Source organism: Trichechus manatus, unplaced genomic scaffold (genome assembly GCF_000243295.1).
Source record: "Trichechus manatus latirostris isolate Lorelei unplaced genomic scaffold, TriManLat1.0 scaffold00004, whole genome shotgun sequence".
Lineage (NCBI taxonomy): Eukaryota > Metazoa > Chordata > Mammalia > Sirenia > Trichechidae > Trichechus > Trichechus manatus.
The window spans coordinates 22,093,948-22,108,557 of record NW_004443940.1 but is presented as its reverse complement, the minus strand read 5'-3'; the positions used below and the strand labels follow the sequence as shown (position 1 = coordinate 22,108,557).

At 37.6% G+C, this 14,610-nt stretch overlaps 1 protein-coding gene across 4 annotated transcripts in view; it reads right to left on the bottom strand.

Moving 5' to 3' along the window:
- The window catches only part of CDC16 (cell division cycle 16), a 38,485-nt gene extending 23,881 nt beyond the window's left edge, over window positions 1–14,604 (bottom strand). The window contains exons 1-11 of one of the 4 annotated variants that reach the window (XM_004369287.2): window positions 13,031–14,604; window positions 12,816–12,913; window positions 11,261–11,299; window positions 10,792–10,932; window positions 8,149–8,308; window positions 6,993–7,084; window positions 6,324–6,457; window positions 5,414–5,493; window positions 4,130–4,179; window positions 2,896–2,969; window positions 2,324–2,449 (exon numbers count right to left, since the gene is read on the bottom strand). In XM_004369287.2, coding sequence (XP_004369344.1) covers window positions 2,324–2,449; window positions 2,896–2,969; window positions 4,130–4,179; window positions 5,414–5,493; window positions 6,324–6,457; window positions 6,993–7,084; window positions 8,149–8,308; window positions 10,792–10,890 — 815 coding nt within the window. In that variant the 5' untranslated portion in view covers window positions 10,891–10,932; window positions 11,261–11,299; window positions 12,816–12,913; window positions 13,031–14,604. Of the gene's footprint in view, window positions 1–2,323; window positions 2,450–2,895; window positions 2,970–4,129; window positions 4,180–5,413; window positions 5,494–6,323; window positions 6,458–6,992; window positions 7,085–8,148; window positions 8,309–8,748; window positions 8,776–10,791; window positions 10,933–11,260; window positions 11,300–12,815; window positions 12,997–13,030 lie in introns of those variants that run through there. The other 3 variants (XM_023733593.1, XM_023733591.1, XM_023733597.1) reach the window with 3 other exon arrangements.
- Between the last annotated feature and the right edge of the window lie 6 nt (window positions 14,605–14,610).

Genomic DNA, 14,610 nt, shown 5'->3' with positions numbered 1-14,610 from the left:
GAAACTCGCAAAGTCCTAGAGTTAGAAAACTGGAAAGGAAGATCACTCTCGGCATTTCTCAAGCTGAAAGAACTGAAGAAAAAATTCAAGCCTCGGGTTGCAACGGTGAAGGAGTCTACAGGGAAAATATTAAATGACACAGGAAGCATCAAAAGAAGATGGAATGAATACACAGAGTCACTGTACCAAAAAGAATTGGTAGACATTCAACCATTTAAGGAAGTAGTACATGATCAAGAACTGATGGAACTGAAGGAAGAAGGTCAAGTTGCAATGAAGGCGCTGGCGAAAAACAAGCCTCCAGGAATTGACGGAAAACCAACTGAGATGTTTCAACAAACGGATGCAGTGCAGAAAGTGCTCACTCGTCTATGCCAAGAAATTAGGAAGACAGTTACCAACTGACTGGAAGTGCTCCATATTTGTGCCCATTCCAAAGAAAGGTGATCCAACAGAATGTGGAAATTATCGAACAATGTCATTAATGTCACACACAGTAAAATTTTGCTGAAGATCATTCAAAGGCAGTTGGAGCAGTACATCAATAGGGGACTGCCAGAAATTCAAGCCAGTTTCAGAAGAGGACATGGAACAAGGGATGTCACTGTTGATTTCTGATGGATCTTCACTGAAAGCAGAGAATACCAGAAAGATGTTTACCTGTGTTTTATTGACTATGCTAAGGCATTTGACTGTGTGGATTGTACATATTATGGATAATATTGTGAAGAAAGGGAATTCCAGAACATTTAATTGTGATTATGGGGAACCTGTACATAGACCAAGAGGCAGTTGTTCAAACAGAACAAGGGGATACTGCGTCGTATAAAATCAGGAAAGGTGAGCATCAAGGTTGTATCCTTTCACTATACTTATTCAATCTGTATGCTGAGCAAAAAATCCAAGAAGCTGGACTATATGAAGAACTTGGCATCAGGATTGGAGGAAGACCCATTAACAACCTGCTTGCTGAAAGCAAAGAGGACTTGAAGCACTTACAGATGAAGATCAAAGACTATAGCCTTCAGTATGAATTACACCTCAATATAAAGAAAACAAAAACCCTTACAACTGGACCAGTAAACAACATCATGAAAAATGCAGACAAGATTGAGGTTGTAAAGGATTTCATTTTACTTGGATCCACAGTCAACGACCACGGAAGCAGGAGTGAAGAAATCAAACGACATACTGCATTGGGCAAATCTGCTGCAAAAGATCTCTTTAAAGTGTTAAAAACAAAGACGTCACTTTAAGGATTAAGGTGCGCCTGTCCTAAGCCATGGTGTTTTCAATAACCTCGTACGCATGTGAAAGCTGAACAATGAATAAGGAAGACCAAAGATGAACTGATGCCTTTGAATTATGTCGTAGGCGAAGAATATTGAATATTCCACGGACTGCCAGAAGAACCAACAAATCTGTCTTGGAAGAAGTACAGCCAGAACGCTCATTAGACGCGAGGATGACTAGACTTCGTCTCACATACTTTGGACATGTTATCAGGAGGGACTAGTTCCTGGAGAAGAACATCACGCTTGGTAAAGTAGAGGGTCCACAAAAAAGAGGAAGACCCTCAATGAGATGGACTGACACAGTGGCTGCAACAATGGGCTCAAAAATAGAAATGACTGTGAAAAGGATGCAAGACCAGGTTGTGTTTTGTTCTGCTGTGCATGGGGTCACTATGAGTCGGAACCAACTCAACGGCACCTAACAACAACAAGGAAATCACGAACATAACTGAGGTGACCACTAAGTTAACTGAGCTGAAAACTTCAGTGCTGCACATGACAAAGGATAAAGACTTTCCAGAATTAGTTAGGAAAGTCACTCAACAAACAAATAGTAGCAACAATACACCCTAAAAAGCAGGGAAAATCTGATTTCCCAAGTGGCCACGTTTATTTCTAAAACATCCAGTTTTCAACTAAAAAAAAAAAAAAAGAGACACACAAACAGGAAAATGCAATGCATACATAGAAAAAAAAGCAGTGAACAGAAACTATCCCTGAAAAATCCCAGATGTTGTGCTGGATGAGGCTGACCTGAAGGGTTTCCGTAGTCCTCTCTTCCCTTGGCCTAATTTCCTAGTTCCTTCATGCTCTGGTTGAGATAAACTGGAAGGCAAACTGATTATATAAGTCCCTCGCCCCTTTTCTATAGTTATTTTATAATCACAAGCTAATAGACAAGACGCTAGTGAGATGTCTTTAATTTGTTTAGTTTATCAACCAAATGGCAGTGACAGTAATAATCGAAATTTCATTTTGTTAGTAAAACAATGCTTTCACAGAGTTTCATCAATTTGTTTCTGACGTACCCTTTCATCAGCTGTGCAGCTGTGAAGTACGCAGCCATTGCTTGGTCATGCTCACTCTCAACTGCAAATGAATGCCCATATGCTATCCAGGCAGGCCCATACGTCCTCTCAAGTGTTGTTGCTTTGCTAGAACAAAGAGTTTATTCAAGTTATTTATCCTTAATTGGTTGAGTTCATTTTAGGTAAGCAGAGGCCTCCAGGACATTATAATTAAATAAAGGAGCTGACAACATATTAAACACAAATGTAACATTTTTGTTAATGCATTTGAACTAAAAAGTTTAATAGTACAAGCAAAATTTTAGAACTTTTTAGGAGAAATGTTTATAACTTTGTAAGTACTGCAGCTGAATCCATCAGCACTCTATACAGAACTTACAAACATTTACTTAGTACAGCAAGATCTATTTGTAACCTAATTGATAAATGCTGGTAACAGCAACAGCAGAAAACACTTAACGAGGGCCTTCTTTGTGCTCTATAAGTACTTACTAATTACTGCATTAAAGCAGATGAACAAGAAATTCTTTCCTACAGGTTCACTAGGGGGGAGGAAGGAAATAAATTCATACCTGAGATATCTTCTGGCGTGTTCATTTTTGTGGCCAACCATGAGATAGTAACATCCCACTGCAAACCAAGACACCTAAAAAGTTCAAAATATGCTATGACCAAAGATGCCTAATCTTGAATTGGAATTCTCCAACAAATCAGGCCAGACTGTGGATTAAATGTTCTACATCATGTGTTTTAGCTCAAGTTAGAAATTTTTCTGAGACAGGCTGTCCACTAAGGATCCTCCATGAGAAAAGGACGGATATTCCTCAGCTTTCTCTCAAGGTGCCCTCAATCATGTACTGTTAGCATTTGATACATGAAAAGTATCTGAGGACTTCATAACTGAAAAATCACTCTGTGAGTCCTGGCCTTCCACCTAACACTATTTGTCGATCTTTGTTCTACCTTTTCCCTCTGCCTCTGGATTCTGCTTTTTGTTCAGCTAACTTCTGTACTGGTTTCATTCCCTTATAAATGATTTTCATAGTGGTCTAGGGTGCAAATTACTGTCTTGTCTAAGACCTAGACCCTGGTCCCTCTCTTCTAAGGACTCAGTCCCTGGTTACATTTTCAATTTCTAGTTCTCAGTTCTGAACACGGCAGTGTGGAAGACACACTGATTTCAATCAGTGCACAATTCATTAAGTAATTTTATATATGCAATGAGAGAAAGCTACCAAATAATTAGCATTATTTATGAGAAATGGGAGTGAGACTTTCACTTCCAGTATCACACATTTCTGTATGCTAAGTATTTTAAAATAAAAAGCATGTATAATTTCTATAATCAGAAAATAATAAGGATTTTGTTTTAGGTTACCACTTCAGTGTACTAAAAAAGTACTTTCATGTACTTTTTTTTTGTTTGAGAAAAGATTAGTGATGCTTTCTAAGTATCCTAAACACTAGGAGAATCTGTTCCAACACTTTAAAATAAAATATTCTTCCTTGAACTTGAATATAAGCTACTGACTACTGAAGCCCTGGTGGCGCAGTGGTTAAAGCACTCATCTGCCAACCAAAAGGTCAGTGGTTTGAACCCACCAGCCACTCTGTGTGAGAAAGACGTGGCAGTCTGCTTTTGTAAAAATATAGCCTTGGAAACCCTATGGGGCAGTTCTACTCTGTCCTATAGTGTCGTTATGAGTTGGAATCAACTTGATGGCAATGGGTTTGGGTTGGTCTAACCACTAGTTAAATGTTTTCTTAAATTCAGGTTAAAAACAAAAAAAGATTCATGCTACTTACAGGATTACTAGGATATAAATCCACCAGTTTATGAGAAAGATAGAAAAGTTCTATATTTAGGGAGAAAGAAAAGAAAAAAACAAAAATTATTCATGTCAAATGCATTTTAATATACTACTTTTCCCTAGTTACAACTCTTTACAATTACAGCAAATTCTGTTCTCATAGCAATGATTTCATATTTTTCTTCCTTCTAGATACAAAGCCATTTAATTAATGGACTACAGAAGTTCTACTGGGCAGATACCATGGCTGTTTAGTTTCAAACATCTTATCAGTTGCTGGACGCTAAGTACTGAGTACTTGTTGAGAGCCTGAAAACCTGAATGAATGGCAAATAGTGTGCAATGTGAGAACAGACACCCCTTAACAAAGCACTTTACGATGCTTAAGAGCTTATTCCAAAGCTCCACACCAATCTTAGAAACTTACGTTTCTTATTCCATGGGCCTAATATGGACCATCTTAACCACCCACAACCAGTTTGGCTGATCAAATCTACATGTTCATCAAAGTAACAAAATTATTTCCTCTTGAGAAATGTGTAAATCCTAGCATCTCACGATCACAGTTCTTATAGGCAAGTGTACTGGAAGTTAAGCTTCCATTATTACTCAGTACAACACCCTAAGTTTAGAATAGTTCTTTTCGAACATTAGCATCACCTAAAGATGTTATGCTAAAATGCAGATACAAATTCAGTAGAGCTGGAGCCGCTGGAGATTCTGCATTTCCAACAAGCATCCAGGAGATGGTGATGCTGCTGGTCCACGGACCACATTTTGAGCAGAGGAAATTGGAGTTCAAACTGAGTAAACTCTTACACAATTCACAAAGATTTAAGAGTGAATACAGCCCAAACACAACTAAATGTTTCTGAAATGTGAAAATACGGAAAACACGAGCAAAAAACCGGCCCCCTTCCAATTTCTAAAGAGTTACTGACTCCTGTCATATCATTCTTCTTACAGAACTTACCAAAAAAAAGGCAAAAGGCAAAGGTAACACCCAACACTCTACTTCAAAGCTAACATACCTTGAACCACAAATTATTTTTGGGAAAAGGAAGCAGGAAGCAAGGATAAAGAAATAAAGCATTCTGTTGGAATAACAGAATAGATAGTTGTCATTTTGTTAAGTACTTCTTCTCCCATTTGTTACTTTTATTTTAGAACTCCATTATGGAATTTCAATTACCCAGGATTTGCGAGCCAAAATTTTGAGAGTTACTGGAACTTTCTTATGTCTAAAAATTATTATTTGAATTTAAAAACAAATTCTTACCATTTGCTTTATTCAGTTCCACAAGTGTCCCTATATGTACAGGTAAACAATTGGCATGGAAAGGATCTTTTTCCATGACTCTGAAAGTTAAAGCAATGCATTACTACCCGCAGAACATACAATACTGCACTCAGAAAAATCTGCTATGTTTAAATAATCATTACAGCATTATGTATAACACTATGGGTTATAATACTTCTTACTTTCTTAACTCAATTATTTTCAGATTAGTTCAACTAAGGCAAGGATTAGGTTATAAACGAAAGGGAAAATTCTGTTTTGTATACAAGGAATAATAAGTGGTGCATTATCACATACATTTTCTTTAAATCAACAGAATTATAATACATGTAATAAGCAGTCCAATTATTTAAAAGGATCAAAAAACATTATGAAATATTAAATAGATCAGAAGTATTTGCTAATTAAAACGTTTCTAACTTCAAGGATTTTAAGCAACGCCAAAGAGCCACATAAAATAGTAGATGTAATTTTGCTAAAGGATGAGTTTGAATGATATGCACTGGTCTGTGCAGGAGATCATTTAGCTACTGAATGTGCCAGACTGGGTACCCAGTAACTACTGGATTTTATCAGTCTGTAGTTTAATAAAGTATTTATTTATAAAACTATATGATAAAATGGTATTTTCAAATCTGCAAATTCTCAAAGAGTGGGAAGAAGGACTTGTATATCCTTCCCAAGTTAATGTAATAACCTACAAATACGCATGGACCTATAAAATTGCTCTTTGAAGACACCACACTGTCGAGCACTCTGCAAACAGTAAAGGCAACTTAAATTATAATCAACTCATAGGAGAATATTCAAAGAGCACGTCAGTGTATTTCATAGGTAAGATGTACTAAACTCTTTATGTTCTTACACAAAAATGTTTGTATATACTTACACAGAAGTAAGCTTGTAGCACATTTTAAAATCACAGTTATAATAATGTCTTTCAGCTAAAGATACTACCACATCCAGATTATCTTGCAAGCCATCTACAGATTCAGGAATGACGGTTTCACTAGGCTTATTATACTGAAACAGAGAAATTCAAATGTAAACTAAAGGAGCAATGACAAATCAAAAGGCAGCGTCAATCTGTGCTTGGTTCTGGTGTTTAAAGGATTTACACAAGGACATGTGTGAGCCTCTGAAAACTTTTTAACCTTGAGTTTCATCAGTACTCTCAATAGGTCGAATTTCAGGAAGTATAAAAGGAAATCCTCCTTTAACGCAACATCGCTCCATTTACTTGATAATTCAATCTTTTAGTACAAGGAGTCCTTGTGAGGAAGGCAAATGTTTTTGGGAGCTGTTTTCGAATCACATCACCTATTTCATATAATCTACCTGTAATATTCTTCCACGTGCTAAATTAATAAAAAATTAATTTTAACATTTCTGGACAAAGTAAGCCTTCCTATCATATTATTACTAACTCCTACTTCTAAACAATTTAAGATTAGCAATGGGAGAACACCTTACTTGATAAACTAGTAAAAATAAAATGGAGGTCAAATTTAATAGAATAAATAAAATAAATAAAGCATTAACTTCTGTTTCCACTTACCTTTTTTAATTTGTTCTCAAACAGAAAACGTAGCAATTCCTGTTCTTCAGTACATAGCTTGCTAAGAGGTAGTGATTCAAGAAGCTCTTTTTCTTAAAAGTGAAAATAAAAAAGGAGAGAGAGAATGTCCTCACAATATGTATGGGAGAAAAAAAACTTCAGCAATTAAAAACATTCTTCTATAATTTGTGGTCTAAGCAAATCATACTCGAAAGAGAAAATAACAAGATCAAAATGTACTAGAGAAAACTAGGAGAGTGGTTCGTACATGGGGGTGATGAGAATCACCCAGAGGGCCGAGGCAGCTTTTCTAGGGCTGTGGCCCAAGCAGCTTCTAGGTGACTCTAATCCTCCCCAGAATGGAGAACTAGGCCACAGTTTCTTAATCTCAGCACTACTGACATTCTGGGCCAGATAATTCTTTATTTTAGGGGTATGTCCTCTCGCTCTGCATTATAGGATGTTTAGAAGCATCTCCGGCCTCCGCCCGCAGATGCCAACAGCAACCTACCACTCTCCTGCCCTCGAGTTGTGACAACCAAATTTATCTCCAGTCATTGTCAAATGTCCTCTTGGGGACAAATCACCCTGGATTGAGAACCACTGCACTAGGTAAAGATATGCTCAAATCCCGTTAATACAACAACCACATTTTCTGTTTGTTTTTCTCATTTACCCCCCTCCAAATCACTGCAAACATACTAGATGAGTGGTTCTCAACCCTCGCTGTACATCAGGATTATCTGGGGACCTTTAAACCCTACTGATGCCAGGGCCCCACCTCCAGAAATTCTGATTCAGTGGGTCTGGAGTTGGGGCCTAGACACTGATATGTTTTTAAGGCTCCTCAAGGATTCTAAAGTGCAGCCAGGTTGAGAATCACTGAAATCTTGACACTGAAATCTTCACTTATACTACCTTAAATCACTTCTCAAAAAGGTGATCTGATCACTTTGCAGTCCCTAAGGATTTTGGTAATAAGAGGCAGTGTACAATACTGCATTTTGCAATATGCTTCATGTTTGAAAGCATTAAGAAAGTTAATAGGTCTATTTAAACCTGTGTATAGCCTGCCCTTGATTCTACAGATTTCAGAGAAAGAACAATCCAAACACTATTGATCGTGCTAAACATAAGAACACCTTAGTTTCCAAACCTTCTTGTGCTGTCAACATGTGGTGTGACGTTAAAAGATCAAATGCTTCAAAACAGTACACATCAAGCTTCAAAGCTTCTTTGTAGCTGTAGGTAGCTAGGGTTCGGTTATCTAGAGCATCATAGATTTTCCCTCTTAAAAGACAAATAGAACTCTTTATCTGTTGGAAAGAGACAAGTTATATACTAAGTCAATACTTTTAAACTTAATTTTTGATTAAAAATTATAAATTATACAAATACTGAAAAGTTTTTTTTTTTTTCCACATCTAAAAGGATCTGGTTCAAGCCAACTGCCAAAGTACAGTATAATTAATAAAAGCATGAAAGCAAAACAGAACACTTCTCTAATTTATCTTCTCTGGGCTCTGATTCCTTTATTCCAACAAATCTTTATAGCCTATAGACACACTATGGCTACTAGGTTGATTATTTGTCTTATTCCAAACAGGGTAATGATTTAGAGACAGCAAACAGAGGCTATATATTAACTCAAACTTTGAGAGAGACAGTTTGACAGACAGATCCCAATGAAAGGGTCTCAGTGTACATATCAGAAAACTGGAGGCAATGGAGCATGGCTTTCTGGAATCGGACAAACCTGAGTTCAAATCCTGACTGTCATTTACTAGCGATCTTGGACAAGTTATTTAACTCCTCTTGGCTTCATTTTCCTCATCTATAAAAAGGAGAAAATACTATCTAACTTACAGGGCTCCTGTGAGGATTAAATATGATAACATCTGTATAGGGTTAGCACATAGTAAAACCAAACCAAAATCAAATCTGTTGCTGTCGAGTCAATTCTGACTCATAGTGACCCTATATGACAGAATAGAACTGTCCCATAGGGTTTCCAAGGCTGAAATCTTTATGGAAGCAGACTGCTACATCTTTCTCCCATGGAACAGCTGGTGGGTGCGACCCACCGACTTTTCAGTTAGCAGTCGAGCACTTAACCACTGTGCCACCAGGGCTCCAGCATACAGTAAGGTAGCTATCTTGCTACCACTATTAACAGTAGGACACGGAAATCTGACAAGTTCAAGACTCTAAACCTCAACAAACAAATAGTTGAGTTTAGAGATGATCCAGAGCTGGGCAACAGATGATTAAGGGGATTAGGGAAATTCATCATAAAAATCAAAATTTACAAAATAATGGAGGACATTAGGAGAGAATATTAGATCTCTGAGTTGCAAAAAAAAAAATAAATAAATAAAGTATTACAAATAAATCACGTACTTCTTAGCAGTGAACAGTCCAAATGTAATAAGGACGTATTCCTTATTAAAGTGAAAAACACAGCAATTAAGCTGTCTCACAACTGCATTTCCCAGTAGAAAAATTCATGTTTCTCAGCACTTGAATTCGTGGATGAGAAGTCAAAAGAAGAAAGAAAAAGAAAAACAAAACCTAAGGAAGTGTAGAATTCCTACCTTTTTGAGGTGAAAAGCAGAGCAAGCAAGTTCCCTCATAAGTATGTTCTAAAGAATAACTGGGATGATGGGAGAATGGGGGGAGGGGGGGGCAGGAACAGCCAGGAGACAAAAACGTTCTAAAATTGACAGTGGCAATGACTGCATAACTCTGGTAATACACCAAAAGTCACTGAACTACATACTTTAAATGAATAAATTGCATGGTGTGTGAATTATATTTCAATACAGCTGCTTAAACAGAGTAACAGTCGATAGAGGAATCCCGGAAAGCATGGCCCCCGGACTCTCTGTCAACCCAGAACTAAAACAACTCCCGAGGCCAACTCTTTGGACAAAGACTGGACTGGACTGTGGGACATAAAATGATACTTGTGAAGAGTGTGCTTCTTAGCTCAACTAGATACAAGAGACTAAATGGGCAGCTTCTGTCTGGAAGTGAGATGGGAATGCAGAGAGGGTTAGGAGCTGGTCAAATGGACATGGGGAATCGGGTGGAAAGGAGGAGTGTGCTGTCACAGTATAAGGAGAGCAATTAGGGTCACATAACAGCGTATGTATAAATTTTTGTATGAGAGACTAACTTAAATTGTAAATTTTCACTTAAACTACAACAATAAAAAAAAAGAATAACAGTAAGATTAGTGATATGACTATGCATGTCATTTCCTGTTACATTATACAATCTCTGCACTCAAGAAATTTACAATTTCACAAAAATATGTATACAAACTGAACTACACAAAGTAAAATAACAAACAATGTACTACATGGTAAATAATAACACCAAACCATTCCCTGGGAAGAAAGAGACAATTTAAACTAATCAAGAAGATTTAAGGGGGAAGGTCCAAGCACTGTTGAAACACAGTGAGAAGGAAAAATTTTTCCACCTGTTGGGAGTAGTTTCACTAAGGTGTGGAATATAAGATGGAAGATCCTAAGTCAACCTATTTTAGATTCAGGCAGTCTGAGGATATAACTGCAGCTTCAAATAATAGCTCAGAGGTATCTTGTAATCTTTTGCTTTTTGGTGGTCAAATTAAATAAACTGGCAACCATACTGTTTTAATATGGTTATACTCAACTAAAAAAAGGTCATTTGCTTTTGCTATGTAACGTAGGCAGTTCTTTCTGATGTTACTAAAGCATGCTAACATTCTTTCTGATTCTAAGGATTGGTATTTTAGATCATAATTACTTACTGAAGACTGTGACATTTCCCAGTCACTGGAAGAGTCTTTCAAGCCACTTTCATCCTTCAAGTATTTTTCAAATAATCTTTTGTTGATTGGTTCCTCCATATCCAGGATATCAAGAGCCTGCTGGTGCTCTTTTGCAGCATACTATGCAGAAAAATAGAAATACTGTTCATCACCCATGACTTCCAACATGAAATATACACATATAGCTCCAGATTTTAAATGAGTAATAAATATTAGACCCAGTCTTTACTTAAATTAAAAATGTTTAAAGCAGAACTTTTCCATGCATGTCAGCTTTTAGTAAATGGAAGATCAATATTTTATAGCAAGTAATCCTAAAGAAAAGAACATTTCCTCATGAGATATTTTATTAACTTGCCTAGCTCCATTACAAAATTTCTCACAAATACATGAGGGATGCATAGAATTAAACTTTCACAGATACACATGAAATGGAGTGTATACTTACATGACATCGAGCTGCAAGGTATCGGCATGCTTCATATAACTAGGAAAAAAAATAATCTATTAAAAAAGTGCTCCACCAAAATGATCCCTTGAAGTCATCTTTAAACCAAACAATAGTTTAGCTTTATTAGAAAAGAAGGTCTGCCTTGAGCATTGTGCTCTTTTAAAGAATTATCTGTATGTGATCAAACTGACGACAGCAACTGGAAAGGTCAGATGAGAAGCTTAGCGAGCGGTTGAGCTTATGGTGGTGGAATAATTTGGACAAGGATAGCAAGAATGGTTACACAACTTGAAGAATGTAATCAATGCCACCAAGTTGTAAATGTAGAAATTGTTGAATTGGTCTATGTTTTGCTATGCATACTTTCACCGAAAATAAGTAATTCTTAAAAAGTGGTCAAGATAATATGCATCTTCACTTTAAAATACTATAAGCATGAAATGAAGAGAATTATTTTCATAATTTCTCCTTTGAGTCTTGCAGTAAAAAAAATCCTGTCTCTATAACTCATATCCACCAGGAACCTACTGTTTAATGGGCACTGAGGAGTCAAAAAGGAGTAAGGACCTGGCCTCAAGGAGGTTACAGTAGGGGAGACATAAACGCATTGCGATGGGGTAAGCACTGTGAAAGAAGAACATAAAAAGTGCCAGCAAAGTGAAGAAGGAAACGTGCAGGGATGACATAAGCGAGGAGAAGTCAGGAAAGGCTACACGGTCATATTCTGGCTGAGCCTCGGAAAAGGAGAAGTTTGTCAGGCAGTGCATTCCAGGGATGGGAAGCATCTCAGGCACTGAGTATGAGAAACTGTCACGTGTGTAAGGAACTGTGGGGCTCAGCAAGGCTGAAGTACGTGCTATGTATGTCCAGGACAGAGGGAAATCATAGAAGACCTTACGCAAAAAAAAAAAAACCCTTGCTGTTGAGTCAATTCTGACTCACAGTGACCCTATAGGACAGAGCAGAACTGCCCCATAGGGTTTCCAAGAAGCATCTGGTGGATTTGAACCGCCGACCTTTCGGTTAGCAGCTGAGCTCTTAACCACTGTGCCACCAGGGCTCCATAAAGGACCTTGTGTGTCTATTAACGCATTTTGACTTTCTCCTGTAGGTAATGGGAAATCAACGAACAATGTTGTGAGTGATCCAATCAGGCCCGTCTTTTAGGAGGATCATCCTTGTGATAATTTGGAAGATGAACCGGAGACAGGGAAGGTGAGAAGGGGGAAAGACTGAGCTGGAGAACAGAGACAAACAACAGAGTAGAGAAACTGAAGGCCTGATATGCAGTGACATGCATGTGAATGGAAAGGGCTATCCATGACTCAGAGCTACTTAGGAAAACAGAATTTTTAGAATTTAACAACTAGAGGTGGGAGAGGACAAAGCAAGGTGAGCAAGATTAGGAATAAGAAAATTTTCTTTTCACATTCAATATGTAAAAATGAATAGCCTTTTAAATAATCTTGACATAAAAGAACATACCGGTAGGGCTAATCTAATGTCATTTTTTTCAAAGCATTAAAAACCTTTGAAGCTCATAGTTACTTACTTTGTCTAGTTTTCGCGACCGAAGCGCATGAGCGGCTCTGTGATACTGCGCTGTCAGGTAAAGACACTGAGCCAGCCAATAAATGTCCTGAGGCTCCTCTGGAGAAATCACATCAACGGTCAGAGTGCGGGGCGGAATAGAACGACTTTTAAAGATTAGGGAAATCGGGGGAAAAAAACAACAAAACAAAACAAAACCCAGCATTTGTCACTTACCATGAGAGAGCGAAGCTACTTTATCTGCCCAAAATAGAGCACTTTGATACTGTTGCTGTTTTTTAAAAAAAAAAAAAAGGTAAGTGCACTGTTACTTCAATAGTTTCAGATAGATACCTAATATTATTATAATGCTATATAATAAACCAACATCTTAATACGTTTTTATAAGTAGTAGGGGGTCTATCTTACATCTCAACAAGGATGAATTTTAGTTTAATGGTACAATAAAAACATTACTGTAACACCTTTGATATATACAATTCATGAGGATAGTTTTATTTTAATCGAAACACTTCAAAAATGTATCAGCTGGTATCTAAAACAGTAGCTAATTTAAATGCTATTTTATTGTGCAGTATCTAGTCATTAGTGCTTCTTACATTATTTATGTAATAATATTTTTCAATGAGCTGTTAATCCCAAACTGGAGCTCAGTAGGAAGAATAAACCCAACCTACTGCTGTAGAGTCGATTCAGACTCATAGAGGCCCTAAAGGGCAGAGTAGAACTGCCCCATAGGGTCTCCAAGGCTGTAAATCTTTATGGAAGCAGACTGCCACATCTTTCTCCTGCTGAGCGGTTGTGGGTTCAAACTGCCAACCTTTCAGTTAGCTGCAGAGTGCTTTAACTACTGTGCCACCAGAGCTCCTGTGTAGGAAGAATACTATATCAAATACCTCATGTAGTACAACTGTAATTTCAATAACACTCAAAAATATATTTATGCACATACATTAACTAAGCTTCTCTGACCATGGAGGGGGATTGCCAACTCCAAAAATGAAGATGCAAACAATGCCACTCGAAGTCGGAAATCACAAGTTCATCATGACTAGCTTTAGTCCCCATTCTCAGTCTTTCTCCAGTCATTGCCTCAGTCCCCCTGGAAGCAAACCCGGAACTCTTCTGCCAGTCATACCGGGAGGAGGAATGTTTACGGGATGGTTACAGATCTGCTCAACTCTTCGGGGAAACTAGGCCTGTCTTGTTCCTCTACCTGCATCCACAGTGCCAGAAAAAGCACTCAGTAAATAGTTGTTCAATTCAACAGACTGTGGTAAACAAAAGTACTGCCTTCCAGTGTCCTGCAGACATTTGGCTGCAGCACTTCACACCAATTCTCAGTACTTTGTACGTTTTTTTCCCTCCCTTCTTTCTTTCCGTTCCCCAGAACAGCACTCATTTAAATAAATCAATGACATCATGCACCAGACACTGCTGATTCTGGAGACACTTCTTAAATACTTTTTGTTAATCACTCAAGAGTAAGTGCACAGAATGGGGATGCAGACAATGTGAACTTTCAAACGTATGGATTTGAGACAACAGGCTTATTTATATCTCTTTACCTTCATTCAATTAAATTGAGCCAAATAATTCTTACAATTAAACCTCTAGAAAAATTTCTATTAGCAAATTAAACTCGAAGGCCTCCGTGCAACTTTCCTCCTAAAATCGTCTTTCAACTTCCAGTGAGCACTAAATATTTACTGAGCACATATTATGCGCCCAGGTGCTACCCTTAAACAGGTGTAACACTCATCCCTGCACTTAAGTCACTGTCATTCTAAAAGTTC